Below are 20,679 nucleotides of genomic sequence, written 5' to 3'. Positions count from 1 at the left end.
CTGTTTCACGGCTATACGTTTAATAGACCCTCCATTTTTTATTCTTTGCATATAACTAATCATACTTACCATGCTCCTCATCCAGTGAAAAAATTAATATGAAAATCATTCTGGATTAGCCAGAATGAGTCATATAGATGACACAAATACACATAAGGAGAGACCAATATGGAATATAGACACAGATTCAGTTCTATTGGTCTGATTTCCCCATCAGTTACGGTAACATTTTGGAGCTCAACCCAGCCCAGTAAGAGGTTGTGTCACCACCTGCCCTATAGGTGCCTTAAATGCTCTGCTGCCGGGGCTCACAGCCTCCGCAAACAAGCCTGCAATTCCCTGAGGGTCTGTGTGCTATGCCACCCAGGATCAGCACTCTGACCCCAGCAGCCTGCCTACCACACAACAGCCCCTGGTCTTCCCCAGCCTTGGTTACTACTTGAAGAGTGACCCCAACATGATCCCAGTCCCAAATTTCCCCAAAGCTGTCTGCCCTGAAGTGTCCAGCCCTCTTCAGGAACACTTAGAGAACGTTGTTCATAAGGTTCATTGCTCCTTTAAAGAGACAAAAGCACAGCTTACTACTTTAACTGGAGTTAACCACCACTTCAATTCAAACACAGCCCTGGGTTGGTTTGGGTTAAAAATAAAACAAGTTTATTTAATCAAACAGAATTTAAAAGAGAAGTTTTAAGTGAGCTCAAGTACAAGGGATAAAGACAAAAATGGTTACAAGCAAATAAAGGTACAAATGCGCTTTCTAATGGGTAAGACTTAACTTACCAAGCTACAGTCTTTGTTCAAGGTAGATTTCTTATCAATCATTCTTCTTTATAGCCATGGCTGACTTTCTCTCAGTCAGGACTTTCCACAGACGTACAAGGTGTTGGTTTCCCTTTCTTCCTAGGTGAAAGATGCCAAAATGGCTTTCTATCTCTGCTTATATCTCCCAAAGTTCATTGACCCTGTTTCTACAGGCAGGGTGACCTCTGCTGTTCTTCTGTTCCTGGGGACTTTCCATCCCCCTGCTGATTTCTATGTCAATGCGGCTCCCATTGTTTTGATTCCCCATTGCTTAATTTACAGAGAAGACAAGTAGACAGCTGCTTTCCCTCCTGTCTGGGATAAAACCTTTTTCTCTCCCTTTATTTGGTCACAGACTTTAAAGCATAATATTAGTATCTATAAGGCCTCACATAGTGTTAATACATACATTTCACAATGATACTAATCACCTGTGTGTCACCAGTTCGCGTATGATACCTTACATGACCCATTTTAGATACAGATTAAGACAATAGTGAGTTGGGGTACACTGGGCTGGTCAGGCCCGCGGAAACTCACTGCTACATACCAGGGAGTTCCTTGCCAGATGGCATAGGGGTGCTATTAGGTCACACCGCCCTCCTTACAAAACTGAGGGAGGGTTAGTCACCGACTGACCTGGAGGCAGCAGGTCAAAACCCTCTTTCCTGGGCAGGACATCTGCCACCATATTTTTTTCCCCTTTATATGGAAAAACCCTGTTTCGCCTCCTTTGTTCAGTCTCCAAAACATAATATCAGAGAGTATCCATAATTTCACCTACAGTCCTGTTACAAACATTTCACAGTGACCTTAATGACCAGTGTGTTATCAGATATCAAATGATATATTACATGTCCCTTTTTAAATACATAGCTTGAAACCAGTATGTCAAGCCTCACAGGAACTGCTGACACAGAATAGTGACCTACCAATGGGCTTCCGTGTCACAGTTACACTGGTGTAAATCAATAGTATCTCTACTGAAATCAATGGGCTTGATTTTCTCCTCATTTTACTTTGGTTTTATACTCCAATTTCAGTGGAATCACTCCTGATTTACTTTGTCACGAGATGAGGCCCAGGCCCTATATCTGACAGCAGCTGGAAGTAAGAGCATACACACTGCAAGATTCAGAACTATAGACCTGTGAAACTTAGAGGCTCTTACCCAGTCCCACTAGCAGCCCAGTAGGGGCATGTCAGAGAAGGGGTGGGTACATCGTGTTCTGGCTATTCTCTGCAAGCAGAAGGCCATAGGGAGCTATTGTAACCAGTGCATAAGCTAAGAGCAGCCTGGGGCTGCTCCAATTTACAAAGACCCCCTGAATAGCCTGAGAATATGGGAAACACAAACTCCTCCCTTACCCCCGATGGAAGAGCTGAGACTCACCGGCTATATTTCATAGCTATAGTACATCAAACTGCTTCAGTGTCATGGATATTGAGCAACCTTTAGCTCACAAAAGTATTTTCCACCTATTTTACTCTTGGTTAACGTTTTGAAACCTAAAACTAATGAATAAAAGGCAACTTCAGCAAAGGTCAATCAAGTGGCTGTCAGAATACACAAGGTTATAGGTTAAAGAATCTTGTAGATGTAAGAACATAAGCATGAAATTCTACAGAAAGGGCCCCAAGGGATCTCAATTCAAGTGAATAGGCATGAAGATGTAATTAAAAGCCATAAATCCATCGAATCAAAAATATGTAAACTTAATACATTAACTCATATATGTTCTTTTCATCCTCCACATTTGACTTACTCTAGACTCTTTTTGAGCCTACGAATAAAAAATTAACATTATCAAAAGAAGTATTTCTTTATGTGGAACATGGGTTATCAATAATAAATGGGTTTTATTTTATTTTTAGAGGTAATTGCTGGAGGAAGCTCTCTCTACAGACTGTGAGACCTTGGGCATATTATCAATTACTCCAACTATGTCTCCTCTTTACAAAACCCACAAAAGGACAATATCTTACAGCATTTCAGTGCTACTCAGTCATACACACAAAATTCCCCTTTTGAAAGCTTGTTTGAGGAATGTGAAATACACTCTTCTTTCTTTGCAACAAAACCTTTATTACAACAAAACAGAAAAACTGCTTGCTCGGATCCATTATGCAAACTGCACCACCACTCTCAACATTTTAAACTGGAGGTTGTGGGCCAACTTTTAACTGCAAGTTATGGGCAAAATTCTAGTCCAGGGTCCATCTGCAGCATGGAGTTTTCCAGATCTTCACAGCCAATGGATGCGCCACTGCACCTGAGATTAATATGGATCCTGAGAGGGGTCTCCCCTTGGAGGTGGATGGGTGTATAGCACCTGTGTGCCAGACAACTCCTCCACTTCTCAAGAAGTGAAGTCTATTCCCTGTCACCAACAATCATATCTGGTAGATGGGGCACTGGAGGTCATGTCAGGAGAAGCAGTGCTTACCTGATGTCCCAGTGAAGGTGGATTGCTCCATGAGTGAGTAATACATCTTGGACATTGAATGCGTTTATTGGCCTGAACAGCAAACTCCTAAGTGATCATTCTAAACCTGGATTTTCAGCCAGAAGATGGATCTTTCGATCTGAAAATTCCCAGTCCATGGTGATTGGGATGGGAGGATAGCACTGAGTCCTCCAGTGAACCCCCAGCCCTCGAGCAAGGAGACTGCCGGGATCCTAATCCAGACACACTTCCTTACCTTCTCCCCCAGCACAAGATCCACATGGGTTAATACAGGCCTAGTAGTAACCTCTATGGCCCCAGCAAGGAAGACGTAGGGTCAGGCAGGAAGCACATTTGTATGACATCTTCTCCCCGAATCCTTCAAACCACACTGTGGCTCCCTACCATGGATCAGGAGCAAATCCCTCTCTCCACTCTACTGATTAGTTCCTACCAGTCTCAGGACCAGTTGGCTCAGTGCAGAACAGGCTTACAAGACAGTATAGGACTTCTGCTCCTCTTACTGGTGCACACAGGATCTGGCCTTCAGTGTGGATCACTTGATTTCTCATCAGAAGCTAAATTGTCTTCAGCCCCTTCTCTTTTATCAGAATCATAGTTTTTATACTCCAAGCTGTCAACACCCTGCTGCAACAGGTGTATGCGTTTAACACAAAATGTGGTGGCGTTGCTAGTACTTTTAAAATAAAGTCATCTTGAGGAGCTTCCTATATTTCTCTTACTCAGCATTTCTTCTTCTCAATTCCAGCCTAGAAACTAAACTCAGCTCTGATGCTCTAAAAACAATAATAGAAGACAGCATAATACAGGAAGAAGTCAGTATGTTTCTTATAATAATTTTGACGGTAGTATGTGTGTGACACTAGATATCCATTACCATGAGTTACATGGAAATAGCTCACTTAATGGTTTCCATACAACTATTTCTTATAGTTAGGATATAAGGGGCAGTAACATCATATTCCCAAATAAATGGGACAAGTTCAGTTGACTTCAATGGCCATTTATACCAGTTGAGACCAGTAAAGACCCCCCACATCTTTAAGCCTTATAAAGGAGAGTTTCTTAGACAGAGGATGGAAGGTATTTAATAGGCCAATTTGGGAATCCAGCTACAAGTGACTGCTTCTCACCCTATACCTCATCATGACAGTTAAGGTCATCTGGGATGCTCTAGCTTTCCATTTGTGTAAGTGAATTCCCCAGGAAAAGCAATAGCACTTTCACAGTAGAAGGTCTTCACCTTTGGAACTAGCTCTGGAAGTCTACCAAAGCCCATGTGAACATCACGACAGGCACATGTATTTGGTTTAGCCTAGCTATTTTTTTTTCTGGCTGTTGTGCTTGATGTTCATAGTAGTTTGGCTTCTGTTATGCAGTAGCTGCAGCATGGGTAGTAGTTTTTATGCTACCCACCATGGGCAGTTTGGTTTCATTGATACGTCCTGTCATAGTACCTAAAAGCTCTGGTAGCAGGTGCTAAGAAAGGGCCCAATCATAGGACTGGAAAGGACCTTGAGAGGTCATCTAGTAAAGTGCTCTGCAATCATGGAAGGACTTAGTATTATCTAGACCATCCCTGGCAGGTGTTTGTCTAACCTGCTCTTAAAAATCTCCAATGATGGAGATTCCACAACCTCTCTAGGCAATTTATCCCAGTGCTTAACTACCCTAACAGTTAGGAAGTTTTTGCTGAAATTTAAGCCCATTGCTTATTGTCCTATCCTCAGAGGTTAAGAAGAACAATTTTTCTCCCTCCTCCTTGTAACAAACTTTTATGTACTTGAAAACTCAGTCTTCTCTTCTTCAGACTAAATAAATACATTTTTTTCAATCTTCTCTCACAGGTCATGTTTTTTAGACCTTTAATTATTTTTGTTGCTCTCCTCTGGACTTTCTCCAACTTGTCCACATCTTTCTGAAATGTGGCGCCCCGATCTGGACACAATACTCCAGTTGAGGTCATATCAGCACAGAGTAGAGCGGAAGAATTACTTCTGGTGTCTTGCTTACAACACTCCTGTTAGTACATCCCAGAATGATGTTTGCTTTTTTGCAACAGTGTTGCACTGTTGACTCCTATTTAGCTTGTGATCCACTATGACCCCCAGATCCCTTTCCCCAGCACTCCTTCCTAAGCAGTCATTTCCCATTTTGTATGTATGCAACTGATTGTTCCTTCCTAAGTGGAGTACTTTGCATTTGTCCTTATTGAATTTCATACTAATTACTTCAGATCATTTCTCCAGTTTGGTCCAGATCATTTTGAATTATAATCCTATCCTCCAAAATATTTGCAACCCCTCCCAGCTTGGTATCGTCTGCAAACTTTGTAAGTGTACTCTCTATGACATTATCTAAATCATTGATGAAGATATTGAACAGAACCGGACTCATAACTGATCCCTGTGGGACCCCACTTGATATGCTCTTCCAGCTTGACTGTGAACCACTGACACCTACTCTCTGGGAATGGTTTTCTAAACAGTTATGCACTCACCTTATACTAGCTCCATCTAGGCTATATTTCTCCAGTTTGTTTATGAGAAGGTCATGCAAGACAGTATCAAAAGCCTTACTAAAGCCAAGATATACCATATCTACTGCTTCCCCCCGTCCACAAAGCTTGTTACCCTGTCAAAAAAAGCTATTAGGTTGGTCTTAACAAATCCATGCTGACTGTTACTTACCACCTTATTATCTGCTGGATGTTTGCAAACTGATTGCTTAATTACCGTATATACTCGTTCATAAGCCGAATATTTTTGGTAAAAAAGGACACATCAAAGAGCGGGGGTAGACTTATAAACAGGTCTACACCAAAATTTGATGATTTTAAACTCTATTGAATCATTGAATTGAATATCTAATACACTGTCGTTTTGTTTACCTGGAGCATCTGCAGGCATGGAGCCCCTCAGCTCCCCGTGGCCGCAGCTCCCATTGGCTGGGAATGGCGAACCGCAGCCACGGGGAGCTGAGGGGGCTCCATGCCTGCAGACGCTCCACGTAAACAAAAAATCCCGACCTGCTAGCGACTTACCCTGATGGCCGGGAGCCAAAGTTTGCCAACCCCTGAAATATAGGGTCAGCTTATGAAAGGGTCATACAGTTTTTCCTATTTTTACCTAACCATCTTGGGGGGTCGGCTTATAAACAAACGGGCTAATGAACGAGTATATACGGTATTTGCTCCATTATCTTTCTGGGAACTGAAGTTAAGATGAATGGTCTGAAATTCCCTGGGTTGTCCTTATTTCCCTTTTTATAGATTGGCACTGTATTTACCCTTTTCTGGTCCTCTGGAATCTCTCCTGTTTTCTATGACTTTTTAGAGATAATCGCTAATGGCTAAGATACCTCCTCAGTCAGCTCCTTGAATATTCTAGGAGGTATTTCATCAGACCATGGTGACTTGAAGACATCTAACTTCTCTAAGTAATTTTTAACTTGTTCTTTCCCTATTTTAGCCTCTGATCCTACCTCATTTTCAATGGCATTCACTATGTTAGACGTCCAGTCGCTACTTATCTTTTTGGTGAAAACTGAAACAAGAGTGTCATTTGGCACTTCTGCCATTTCAACATTTTTTATTATTGTTCCCCTCCCCCCCATTGAATAATTGGCCCTGTCCTTGGTCTTCCTCTTGCTTCTAATGTATTTGTAGAATATTTTCTTGTTACCCTTTATGGGCTTGTCAACAGTACCACTTACGTTGATGTAACTTACGTTGCTCAGGGGTGTGTAAAATTCATCACACCTGAGCAGCATAAGTTACATCGACTTAAAGCAGTGTCTACACTGCACTATGTCAGCAGGAGATGCTCTCCCGTTGGTATAGCGTGTCTTCACCAGATGCACTAACCCTAAGTCTCTAGCTAATTTAATCTCATTTTGTGCCTTGGCCTTTCTAATTTTGTCCCTAAATACTTGTGTTATTTGTTTATATTCATCCTTTATAATTTAATCTAGTTTCCACTTTTTGTAGGACTCTTTTTTGAGTTTCAGATCATTGAAGATCTTCAGGTTAAGCCAAAGTAGTCTCTTGCCATACTTCCTATCTTTCCTATGCAGTGGGATAGTTTGCTCTTGTGCCCTTAATAATGTTAATAAAAAACTGCCAACGCTCTTGAACTGCTTTTCCCTTTAGACTTTCTTCCCATGGGATCTTACCAGACAACTTCCTGAATACGCTAGTCTGACTTCTTGAAATCCATTATCTTTATTGTGCTGTTTTCCCTCCTACCATTTCATGATCACTTTCACCCAAGCTGCCTTCCACTTTCAAATTCTCGACCAGTTCCTCCCTATTTGTCAAAATCAAATCTAGAACAGCCTCTCCCCTATTAGCTTTCTCCACCTTCTGAAATAAAAAATTGTCTCCAATGCATTCCAAGAACTTGTTGGATAATCTGTGTCCTGCTATGTTATTTTCCCAACAGATGTCTGAGTAGTTGAGGTCCCCCACTGCCACCAAGTCCTATGCTTTGGATGATTTTGTTAGTTCTTTAAAAAAAAAGACTCTTCCACCTCTTCTTCCTGGATAGTCTGTAGTAGACCCCCTACCATGACATCACCCTTGTTTCCTACAATGAGAAGTGCTGAGTGCCCTCAAATTCTCATTCGGAGTGTAGGAGGCTTCACACCTCACAACATCAGACCAAAAATCAATAACAAGTAAATAAAATATCACAAGCTAGGGCATCATCAGACAAACTGTATACTGACATCCTTGACAAATTGGAGAATTGGTCTGAAATGAACAAGATGAAATTCAATAAAGAGAAGTACAAAGTGCCACACTTAGGAAGAAAAAATCAAATGCGCAGCTACAAAATGGGGAATAACTGGTTAGGCTGTAATACTGCAGGAGAGGATCTGGGGGTTATAGTGGATCACAAACTGAGTATGAATCAATAATGTGATATAGTTGCAGAAAATTGCTAATATCATTCTGGGGGGTATTAACAGGAGCATTGTATGTGAGAAATGAGAGGCAATTGTCCCACTCTACTCTGCACTATTGAGGCCTCACCTGGTATTCCGCGTCCAGTTCTAGGCACCAAACTTTAAGGAAGATGCGGACAAACTGAAGAGAGTCCAGAGGAGAGCAATAAAAATGATATAGAAAATCTGAACTATGAGGAAAGGTTTAAAAACTGGGCATGTTTAGGCTTGAGAAAAGAAGACTGAGGGGGGAACCTGATAACAGTCTTCAAATATGTTAAGGCTGTTATAAAGAGGATGGTGACCAATTGTTCTCCAGGTCCACTGAAAGTAGCATAAGGTGTAATCGTGTTAAACTGCAGCAATGGAGATTTAGGTTAGATATTAGTATAAACTTTCTAATTATGAGGATAGTTAAGCTCTGGAATGGGCTTCCAAGAGAGGTTGTGGAATCCCCCTCATTGGAGGTTTTTAAGAATTAGGTTGGACAAACACCTGCAATGGATGGTCTAGGTTTACATGGCCCTGCCTCAGCACAAGGGTCTGGACTAGAAGACTTCTCAAGATCTCTACCATTGCTATAATTCTATGATTCTATGCTTAAAACAAGAGGGTAAAACAAACTGAATATGCCTATTAAAACACTCCAGCAAAATCAGCCCATTCTCAGCGAGATTAGTATTGATCAATATATTAACTCTACAAGTCTTCTACCTGCCTTAATGGTAGCACAAAATACATTTCAACATTTGTATGTTGCGGTAAAATAAGATACACTTTAAACATAATCCTTTGAATGCTGTGAAAACTAGAACTAATGCTTTGCTTCCACAGTTAATGCTGAGAGCCTTTCAATGTTCACCCTAAATAGAGGTGTCAAGTTTCAGTTTTGTTCAGAATGCTTTCACGTCACAGTCACTGAGTAGTGTAAAATCCCCCAACAATGTTAGCCGAAGATTTGCTAAGAGCTAAATGAAAATTGATCATTTTCCCATTCCCGTCTGGTATTCTAATCAATTCTGTACAAGTATTGACATACGGTAATACTGGCCTCCATCTCAGCGAGAAATTCAGATCAGTTTACTAAATTCCAAGAATACTGAATAAAGCCTGAATTTAAGGCATGATTCATGGGAAGAGGAATATTTCTGTATATTTAACCCTTTAGTGTTGGCACATCTTCAGATCCTGCCATAAGCATTAATGCAATTTGCATTAGCACAGTATGTAAGCAACAAAGCCTAAGTGCTAAAAGTAAACACGCAAAAACAAACATGAAATGTTGCTGTTTAAAATGAATGGTTTTGTTTATATCATTTAAACATTTTTCCTACATGCAAATGAACATCTCTTAATTATATACATTAAAGCAGGGGTAGTCAATAAGCGGACTGCGGGCCAAATCCAGACCGCCAGACACTTTTGAACGGACCCTGAAATCTTTTTATTTACTTATTATCATTATTGTAATTTTTTAATTATTATTTTCTCTGGAGTCTGGACCTTGAGTATACCTTGACCAAGAAATTTGGATCTTGACAAAAAATAGACTGCCCCTGTCTTAAAGCTTGTGCAACTTCAACATTAGGGAAAAGTCAGTCAAAATGGAGAGAGAGAGAGAGAGAGAGTGTGTGTGTGTGTGGAGATGTGTTTTGAAGAAAGGATGGTATCCAAAATTTTATAGTCTTCAGTCAACAATAATTAAGTATGAGCCATAAAGTTACACAAGTTTGAGGTGTGTGCTATTCAATAGAAGCATGCAGTATACCTTCAAACGCAACCCCCCTGCAATACAGAATATGCCACTTATGCTACTGCATAACCCAGAGCATCTTTTAAAATAACATTTACACCAAAAGTTTATATTCATTTTAATTTACTCAGAAGAAAAATCAGTTATTATGCAAAGTTACATACACCCCTTGCTGGGAATATTCATTTGAAAACAATATTTTGTGCATCTCTACAAACATTTTCCTCTTTTCATGTTTTTAATAATACATTTTTATGAAGAAAAAACAAGGTAACCCATTTTTAGTACATTTCCATAACAGCATCACTTTGCTACTGGATGAGTACAACAGTACAATAGTTCTGGCAAGGAACCACCGTAGTTCATCAATACAGTAGTCTAACGATACAACAGTAAGAGCCCACTGCAATATGCAGATAAGCATCTTCTAGGTGCTACCGTGTCATCATTAAAGCTCTAATCCATTCTCATTCTTCTGAGCTCTTATCTGTTCCCTAAACACGCTCCAGCTGGCCCTGACACACTCTGCACCACCCCATACTTCCTGTTCCACAGATTCGCCATGTCCCTGCTAGTTAGCTGTCAAGTTCCAGAGCTATTTTAGGACAAACTCTTCTTTACAATTCTAATGGATTATTTCCTAAGGTTCCTGGCTTTGTTTCTGGCTCCTAAAGCATTTTTTTTCTTCAAATGATAGTGACCTGCTTGCAACCAGTGACCCCACCTAGACAGCCCCCACCCTCACCCCCAGTTTAAAACTACAAGACTTGGAAACCCAGTTGCAAGTTACAAATTCCCTATTGCAGCATCTGACTGTCAGCATCAGTGCCAGTTTTTATTATTAATTACTAGTTACTATTTGTATTACAATACACCTAGATACCCCAACTAATATCAGACCCCCTTGTGCTAAGCACTGAAGAAAAAAATAGTAAGAGACAATTTCTGCCCCAAAGACCATTCAGACAAAGGGAAGGAAAAGAGACTACTGTCCCCATTTTACAGATTGGAAATGGAAGCACAGAGAGATTAAATGACTTGCCCAAGTTCACACAGGAAATCTGTGGTAGATCTGAGAATTAAAGCCAGATCTCTTGAGTCACAGTCCTGTGCCTTAACCATAGACCATTCTTCCTTCATTTGAACTCAGTGGGAGCTGTGGATGCTTAGAAGCTCTGAAAATAAAGTCCTAGTTTTCTCACCTTGGGCACCCAAAAACAGACATACAAAATTAGCAGACACATACGAAAACTCTGGCCTAAGTGACTTCCCAAAGATGACAGAGTGTGGCAGAGGCAGGAACAGAACTCAAGTTTCTGATCAGTACATTCTTTACTTGACTACATTGGCAATGTAAGTAGGGAAATACTCCTTCTAGGACTAGGGATTCCAGGTCAGAGGATGGGGATAGTATTTATGATAAGTTGGGTTCCACAGATTTTCACCTATACTAAAAAAAGAGAGCCCAGTAACCTTAATTACACAGATCTCCCTCACTCTTAACCTGAGTAACATCCAACCAGATCTAGCTCATGAAGGTAATTTAGTTCAAAGAAGGACAATAGCGCCTTTCTAAAATACTATTCCATGCAGGAAATGTATACAAAACCAGGTAGAAAGTTTCTTCCTTCTAGAAGGGATGGTGTAAAATACTGGTCTCTACATAGGAAAAAACTGTTCAACAGCAGCCAGTTTAAGCTTGCCCACCCCGGTTTCAGTGTGTTCTCAGTAGGTAGAGTGAATTGGACTCAGACAATGCCATTTCCATGGGGTTGGACGTCCATGTATCCAGAGTATGAAGAAAGAAGTGGGGAGGGCCCTGCTCTGGATAGAGAAAAATCTCTTGGTGATTTTATCAGCCCACATTCCAAGAGGCTTGAACTGTCAAGTCAAGAGAATCAGTCACAATCTGCAGCAGCAGGAGAGATGAGCACTGCCTCCCACAGTCTTGCTATTAACATGTCAGAAGTTGGTTGGGATCACGTAGGTGGAACTCTTGGCAAAAACAATACTACATATTTCAACAGGTTCAAAGTAACCTCAGATGTTAGGAGCAGATGCTCTTTCACACCCCCTTCAATTTTTAACTGGTTTATGTGTTTCCTCCCTTTCTGTCTAATAGACCAGGGTGTTGAAGAAATTAGATAGAGAAAGAGCAAGAGCAATACTAATTACCCTCAACCAGCCCAGGAGGCTGCAGTCTCAGGAGCTAATTGTGGAATCATAACTTCCCCCATTTCAGATCCCGCTGTGAGAAGACCAATTGCCTCAGGCATCAGTGCTGCATGATAATCCTGCTCACCTGTGTTTTAAAAGGGCATGCCTGACAATCCAAAATGTTTTAGGCAAGCTGATTACAACCCTGCTTCAGTCCCATGAGCTTTCATAGCCTTTTATACAGCATGGGGACTATTGCAGGGCTGAGGACACAATAGCTTACCTGGTTGCTCATTTCAGTACATTTGATCTGACACTGTCACTATCCCCTTTATTAGGCTCCACGTGTACCTGAAAACCACATCTGATCTCATAGCCTGAAGCGCTCGACAGCCATGTCTATGCAAGATTCCGTGTTGCAGAAATTAAATATTAAAGATGCATCAAAAAAAATGCCCTGTAGCTCATATTTACTAACAAAGATGCACCTTCTACACTGAGGCATCTTTTGAAATGTTAAATATGAAACATTTTAAAGGGAATGTAGTGCTCACAAAAGGCACTGAAAACTGGAACATCAAAACTGGAGTCCCCTATTCTCCGCCGGGTAAGTACAGAGTGTTAGCACAAGCTTCCCCCATACCATTCCTCCAATGTGTGTCAACCCATTAAAGCGGGGCCAGTTTGCGGGGTTAAAATAGTCTCACAGCAAAATAAAGATGAATCACAGGTTAGTCAAGGCCTAGTAAGTCATTCCAAATAATCAGCTGACTTCACCAAATTCCAGACCCAACTGACCCACATTCTAAAGAGCTCAAAAGATTAACTGAATATGGAGGGAAAGAAAGCCAACTCGCAACAGAGGGCAAGGGCTACCTCACCCTCCTTAGTAAGTTCAGATCTCTTACACACTCAGAGGTACTAGAAGTTGTGAGGGACATTCACATGTTAATTGGATCCTTGCTTATCCAGATAAGCACAACTGTATGAGTGAAATCCAAGGAAGCTCAACTAGATCCACTACTGATGACTTCCTTTAAACCTTCTTCAGAGAAGACTATTAGCCTACATCCCTGAAGCATGCGATAGTCCAACCAATATTTCAGAAACTAACACTAGAAGCCAGCAATCTCACAAATGACTACCCCATCTCCATGCTTCCTGTCCCTGACGAACTGACTGAATAAGTGGTTGTGACCATGCTCTGATAGCACCCAAAGTGATGATGGGCAACTGGTCATCAAACACCCTCACATACTGAGCCCCCAAGTTTCAAACCTGTACCCTATTTTTTTACCATACATCTGAAACCCCTGGGAAAGGTCATGTGATGCCCCAGGATCTAGTGTCACCAATATGCTGATGACACTCTATTCTTCATCTCTGTGACTAATGCTATCACAAAGGTGTCACAATACCTACACGAAATAATCACTTGGATGAAAAACAGCTGGCTGGAGCTCAGTCCAGGCAAGAGCAAAGAGTTACTAGTAGGAAGAGGAAAACAAACTTTGAGGAGCTAGCCAAGACCCTGACAACACTCTCTGTGGAAGGGATCTCCTTCTGTTTGCTGAATTGGTGTGAGGCCTTGGAGTATTTTTAGTTTCATCACCATTCCTTGATAACCAGATATCAACAGTAATCAGGACAATGTGCTTCACCTTCTGCTTGTCAGGAAGGAGACTATAGCCTTTCTTTTCAGACAAGGACCTACCAACCACGATACAAATGTTCATCAACTCAATACTAGACTACTATATTTCCCTCCTCTAGAGAGAACAGTCATGGCCACTCAGAGACTGTAACTTGTGCAACATATAGCTAGCCCACCTCTTCAGAAGGGCAGGCTGAATACAAGAAGCTGGTACTCAGCTCCCTCCAGTGACTCACTCTTACCACTAAAAGAGCTAAGAATGCCTCAGTTTCAATCCCAGCTCTGAAACTGGCACTTCCTGTGCTCTTGGCCTCACTTAAGCTTGGTCTAAACACATAGTTCGTACCGATATAACTATTTGGGCTAGGGAAGTGATTTTTTACTGAGAGTTAACTATACCAGTATAACTATGTCCCTATTGTGGACGTAGTTACACTGGCATAATGGTGTCTTAACCCAGTATAGCTTATCCCCCTTCCCATATAGGAATGGCTATACCAGTATAAAACACCTTTACACCTATACAGCTGCATCTACACTTGGGCACTGTACTACTTTAACTATACCAGTATAAGTAAAGAGGTATAATTTTTGTGTGTAGGCCAACACTAACCTCTCTGCCTGTTTCCCTCCTTTCTGAGGTCCATATGCTGCTTTGACATCTCTTTAGAAATGAGACTTACTTACCTCACAGGGGCATTGAATGGCTTAATTAATTAACATTTGTCAAGTGCTGTGAAGATCTTAAACACTAAGCATTATTATTATTATTTAAATCTACATGCCCATTCAATCCTTGGCCTCTCTTGTGTGACTGCCAACAACTATGCCAATTAGTGCTAATTGTTGTGCTGTGGTTTTGTGATGAGGATAGCTGCCAAATGGGAATGAGACTGTGACCACCAAGTATTTTCCTATAGGTCATCAAACAGCTGTCAAATTATAACAACTTTCAGTCTCTACCAACCTGGTCTGAATTCAAACCAGAACCCCATTAGTGAAAGACTCTGTATCCTATTACCAATTCCCTGAGGCATCCAGTCTGCCAGACAAATACAAAACTTTTTATTAGAGATAAACCAAGACTCTTTCTTTTTTATTTTATTTTTTTACACAGAATCAGTACATGGCCCATTAAACTGACACTGATACTGCAATATTTAATGCTAATCTGTGATACTTCCACATTAAACTTTGCTTGCTTCTACACATGCTTGATTGAAACTACGTCTTAATTCATTTTCAGGGATCATTGGGACAACAAACAGAAAAGACAATAGAAAAAGAAGGGAATTGATAGTGTAGAGTGTAGTAAATTTCTTGTTTAAGAACTTGGTTCTGGAGTTTTAACCTAGGCTAAGATTCATATCTTTCTTATTAGCTATCCATATATGGTCAGTGGACTTAAAAAAGATAACACAACAAATGTGTACCAGTTGTCACTGCATATCACTCTAGCACTGAAACCTCATTTTAAGTTACCTTTTACTCAAAGGGCAGCAGCACAAAAGTTAAATTAATCATACTATTCTCAAGCAATTATTATCCTTTAAGACAGGTTACAGAAACTCATCCTTTGGACAGCAAACAATATTTTGACTTTTTACTCTAATTTGAATTCAAGCCTTATCAGCTGCACCATGTATGAGAATGCAACTTCCCTCTTTCATCAATAATTATGTCCTTCTTTAATCTATAAACCACCCACCCACCTTCCCAAAGAGCCTGTGTTCCAGGTGTAGAGACCTTTCTGAATCTGTGCTGAAAGATTCCTTAATTATCGTGGCAAAGGCCACAAATCCTTTTAGCACATAGCAAGTTCAAAGAAGTAGCCTTCTTGTGTTCACTCATCCCATAGTATGTTAGTTCCTTGTCATTAGTTCTAGCTTTATTTTCAATTTATGGACTTGCCACTGCCCGGAAGAGAAGCTGCTTTTTCAAATGTCTTGTTATGTAATTAAACAAGAAAGCAAAATAAAAGCTGCCTTTCTAGCACAAACATTATAAAATGCTCAACCTGCCAACACACTGGTTCAGATCCTCAACTTCTGTAAATCAACATAGCTCCACCAACTTCAGAGTAATGCCAGATTACACCAGCTGAGGATCGGGACCATTGACCATTATCTCCTGTTGCCTTCAAAGTGCACTGGTGTGCAGTAAGTTAATAGGGATGCTAGCTGTTGATTGTGTTGTCTTCCTCTGTACTAAGTAGTTTATTTGCTGAACTAAATGTATTGTGGGCATTTGAAAATACAGTTTCAATCATTAAATATCCTGAAACACTACAGCTTCAGCTCTTTGAGATTATCATACGCTACTCAATAAACTAACCACTCTTCGTATCTATTATTCTAAGAACAAGTTTGTCAAGGTTTTAACACTGTGACAGCTATTAAGTTATTACTTTTCTGTGCATGCTTTGAACCCTGAAGAAAAGGGGGATTAATTTACCCATCATCAAGTGCTTATCAGGAAGGTTCCCTGGAGACTTACGCAAATGAGACCACACAAACAGACCTTTGGAGAAGGTCTCTTCACCTGAACACCTGGGCAAGACCCATTGACTTTCCAGCATATGTATTTTTTCCCATGACAAAGATCCATGTACTTTTCCATCTAAATATAGGACGCTATTACTTTCCAATAAAGGCAGAAACTCCTATAAGAATAATAAGAATTCAGGCATTGTATGCTTCTTTTAAAGCCAGTATATCACATACACTTAACAACAGGAAATTAAACTTCTATTCACCATTCATGGGGATCCAGACAACAGGAGGTCCAATAGTTTTGCCTTCAGTTGAGATAAAAGTACATGACATTTTACACTAAAGAAATAAGGACTTGATCCAAAGCCCACTGAAGTCAATCTAAAGACTCCTATTGATTTCACAGGGCTTTGGATCAAGCCCTAAAATACTATAATCTGAGCTTTGCATTCTGACACTACAGTACAATGCACCTCCAAACAAAACTATATTTAGATTCAATGGGAATTCTGTAGATCATACAGGAACTCTTTGAATGAAAATGAAGGTCAAGAGGGTTTGGCTTCCTCTGCAGACCTCCCCCCCCTTCTTGCAAACATCCAGATAAGCATTGTTTGGAAAACAATGTTATTCCAAAGCTATTAAAAATGTAATACACATTTTGTCTGCCTTGTAAATGAATTACTAGGGTCTTCTGTTCTATGTTGTCCCACTACCTAATCTTTGTGATCTGTTAATGTGTCTAGTCACGATTGTATGTGCTTTTTACCTATAATGGCTTTTAAAAGTAATGTTTCAAATACTTGTGCTAGAAGAACATATTAATAATATAATGCAACTAATATGCATATCATATACACACAGAAAGAAGAAGACTGTGCAGATAAACACACTACCTATAGGTAAAGCAATGCATATGGCAAATGAAAGCTCCAGAACACTCATGCATTATACTCATTCATTATCAGATATTCATCAATGTCTAGTAGAAGGCATAAATGCATGAGAATATGATGTGACCAAGATTTGGCCTTGTGAGATTAAGAACAGGAGTCAACCCACCAAGCAGAGATGTGTATTCAAGCATCCAGACATTTAGGGCCCAGCAAAACCATCCTTCATAAACTTTCTTTCCAAATTATGTGAATGAAATATGTAGGCACATCGGGGACATCACAGTTTAACGTTCAGTAGCATTTTATGGCCTGTATGAAATGAGCAATTGTTAGTGCCACTTTAGTGCTACTGCCAATTGTTAGTGATCTTGCAATAGAACAAATTAATGTCCTGTAAAGCACAGTTGCCGTTTCAGCTCAGACTATCTCCAGAACTATGTGACTGGGGATCTGAGTCACAAGACACTTACACCAACTTCTACCAAGTTTGACAAAGGGCACTTTTGGCACTTCATGCTCTTCGTGTGAGGAAAGACTGCACAGTCTGGATTGACTTTGATCTCTGACACAGTGTGTGTTCCGGACTGCACTCCACACAATGTTTAATCTACTCTTCAGCTCACACTGTCAGCAAAAAGTAATGTTGGCAATCAGTTATATGTATGTACTGCGTGAGTTTGCAATGGCTGCAGTTTCATTTTGCTTGAGAAGGGCTTGAAATCTAAAGTCCTTGAAATATTTTTAACCATTTTTAGTACTGAAATCACCCATTTTAGAATCAACTCAAATGCAAAATAGTTGGAAACACAGAGGTAGAGTGATCTAGATATATGCTATACAGAGCCCTAGAGCTGTACTCATAGACTCATAGACTTTGAGGCCAGAAGGGAACATCATGATCAACTAGTCTGACCTCCTGAACATTGCAGACCACAGAACCTCCTCCCCCGCACACACACTTCTGTAATAGACCCATTACCTCCGGCTGAGTTACTGAAGTCCTCAAATCATGATGTATAGACTTCAAGTTACAGAGAATCCACCATTTACTCTAGTATAAATCAGCAAGTGACCAGTGCCCCACGCTGCAGAGGAAGGTGAAAACCCGCAAGGTCTCTCTGCCAATCTGACCTGGGCGGAAATTCCTTCCTGACCCTAAATATATTAGACCCACCAGCCTGACACCTGGGAAATAATTCATTGTAGTAACTCAGAGCCTTCCCCATCTAGTGTCTCATCTGCAGCTGTTAAGAATATTTGCCACTAGCAGTCGCAGATGGGCCACATGCTACTGTAAAGCAGTCCCACCATACCATCCTTTCCATATACTTATCAAGCTCAGTCTTAAAACTACCTAGGTTTTTTTGCCCCCTCTGCTCCCCTTGCAGCTCTGGATCAACACTATGCGAAGATCTAAGCTTGCACTATGTATAGACACAGGTATTTACTATGCAGAGCTCTAGCTCTCTAAAACAGCCCAGAGACACAGAAAAGTACTATGCAGAAAGCTAGGTAGCAGTAGCACTGAGGTCCAGATGCTGAACTCTAGACAGGTACCAGGCACCTTAGGTGAACGGCTCTACACACGCTACGGGTTAGATAGCCCTCGTCACGCAGATTTGTGTAGTGTGCAAAGATCTAGCTGTAGCCAGGTACTGGGTGGGCACAGTGTAGAACTCTAGGTATGGGCTCCATAGCTCTCCAGCTGTGTGCTCCAGATGTGATTGCGCAACCCCATTCCGCGTGAGTCTGTGCCCGGGCAAGGGCCTGGCTTACCGGCAGGGAGTTAGCTGGGCTGCTGCTGGCGGCCAGTTTCACGGCTTGCTTCTTGAGTTCGCCCAGTTTGACCTGGCAGTTCTTGCACCACCCTCCTTTCCCGGCTCTCTCGAAGTGCCCCAGCTCGGCCAGCGAGACGGCCCCAGCTCCCTCCGGAGGGGGGCGGCTGCCGCAACGGTCCTCATCGGCGGCAGGCGGCAGCCTCTTCCTAGGGGCGAGCTCCAGAGAGAGCGGGGCCGGCTCTCGCCCAGAGCTTCCCTCCGCGACCTGCAAAGAGAGAAGGACTCAGGACAGTGCAAGGAGCCAGCAGCTCGCGTTAACCGGGGCAGCCTGCAAAGACGGGCCCCTGCGCCTGGGAGGGAACCCTGCAAAGAGCAGCCCCCGGGCCGGACCGGTGCAAAAAGCCAGCTCTGCAACCCTCGGCCCGGTGCACTGACCGGTTCCCACGCACGCTGCTCGCACAGCCTCCAGTGCAAAGTTCCCTCGTGCCTCCCAAGCGCGCGGCCAACTAGCAACAAACTCCAAGCACCCGGGGGATCCCCGCGCGGAGGGCAGGGGTGAAACCTCCCGCGCTCTGCACCAGGCTCCATTGACCTTCCCTGAAAAGTTCCGCCCCAACTTACCCCCGCAGCCCGGTGTTCAAAGCCCAGACACCTTCTCCCAGCTGGGTTCTCTGCAGCCCGGATCATGGTTCCGGGCCAGGCAGGTTTTTGTCACCTGGACCCTGACCCACCCGCGCGCCCAGATCCCAGCTGTTTGCAGCTACACTGGGCTAAGCAGTCCCGAGCTGTCCTGAAAGACCTTCCTGCCCATTGCCAAGTCCAGGGACCGGGGGCTGCAAAGTCCGGCTCCTTGGTTTCCACTTGCAAGGGCGGCTGCTGCTGCGGCGGCGGGCGGCAGCCTGGAGCTACGTAATATTTCCTCCCATGTTGTTGGAACTCAAAGGAGTAAACTTTGGGTTGCGAGTTCGCGAGAGAAGCCCCGGACTGAGGCAGCGGGCGGAGGAGAAGGCGGAGGAGGAGTGAGCTCCCCACCTCGGTGCAGAAAGGGACCGAGCGCACTGGAGCGCGTTGGGAAAAACTGCTCCGAGGGGAGGAGGGGCTCCGCGTGGGGTGGGGTGAACGAGGTGGGAGCCGCTAGAGTTTGAGCGTTTCTTTCCCACATTGACGCTGCAAAGCTCCGTTCGGCTCCAAACCCTCAGGAGCGTTAGTGGGGTGCCTGCCACGCGAACCCCTTCAAATAAAAACCCAGAGGTTCCTGGACAGTGACAAGGGGGTTGCTTGTTAGTAGTTTGCATGGGGCAGCCCGAGACAAACTTTCCAAACAAGTCTCAGGATCAGGCTTTTAAACTACTACATCATGGGAGGGCAGGGAAGGGTGTCTGCGAAGGAAATGGGATTGAACCCTGGGCTCTGCACTTCAAATTAGCAAGAAAGGAGGCACCGCTCGTCCTTTGAGTTACTCTCACCGTTTGTTTTATTACATGTGCCTGGAGAGCTCGCTCGCTCTCTCTAGGAATCTCTCCAGATGCAGCTCGGTGCCCGGCTGCAGCCACGTTTGCTTGGGTGGCGTTTGAGAGCCTCACACACCTTGCACGGGTCGGGTGACTCTCTGCGCTCTCGCCCCCTGACACACACACACACGCTGGAGTCTGTGTACTGCTCCGCCCATTCCCATCAGCTCTTTGGGAATGTGCATGTGACAATTGACCCGACAGGTGGAGAAATCCCCG

The 20,679-nt window shown here is 42.5% G+C and overlaps 1 protein-coding gene across 1 annotated transcript in view; it reads right to left on the bottom strand.

The window, feature by feature from the left end:
* KIF26A (kinesin family member 26A) overlaps positions 1–19,942 on the bottom strand; it is a 131,448-nt gene extending 111,506 nt beyond the window's left edge. Inside the window, exons 1-2 of the mRNA XM_024217175.3 lie at positions 19,571–19,942; positions 18,948–19,214 (exon numbers count right to left, since the gene is read on the bottom strand). Of these exons, the coding sequence (XP_024072943.2) occupies positions 18,948–19,214; positions 19,571–19,636 (333 nt within the window). The 5' untranslated portion in view covers positions 19,637–19,942. The remainder of the gene's footprint in view (positions 1–18,947; positions 19,215–19,570) is intronic.
* Between the last annotated feature and the right edge of the window lie 737 nt (positions 19,943–20,679).

The sequence above is a fragment of the Terrapene carolina genome, unplaced genomic scaffold, assembly GCF_002925995.2.
Source record: "Terrapene carolina triunguis isolate 2854851 unplaced genomic scaffold, T_m_triunguis-2.0 Scaffold189, whole genome shotgun sequence".
Lineage (NCBI taxonomy): Eukaryota > Metazoa > Chordata > Testudines > Emydidae > Terrapene > Terrapene triunguis.
Note: the sequence above shows the minus strand (reverse complement) of the source record. Positions and strands in the feature narration are given on the sequence as shown.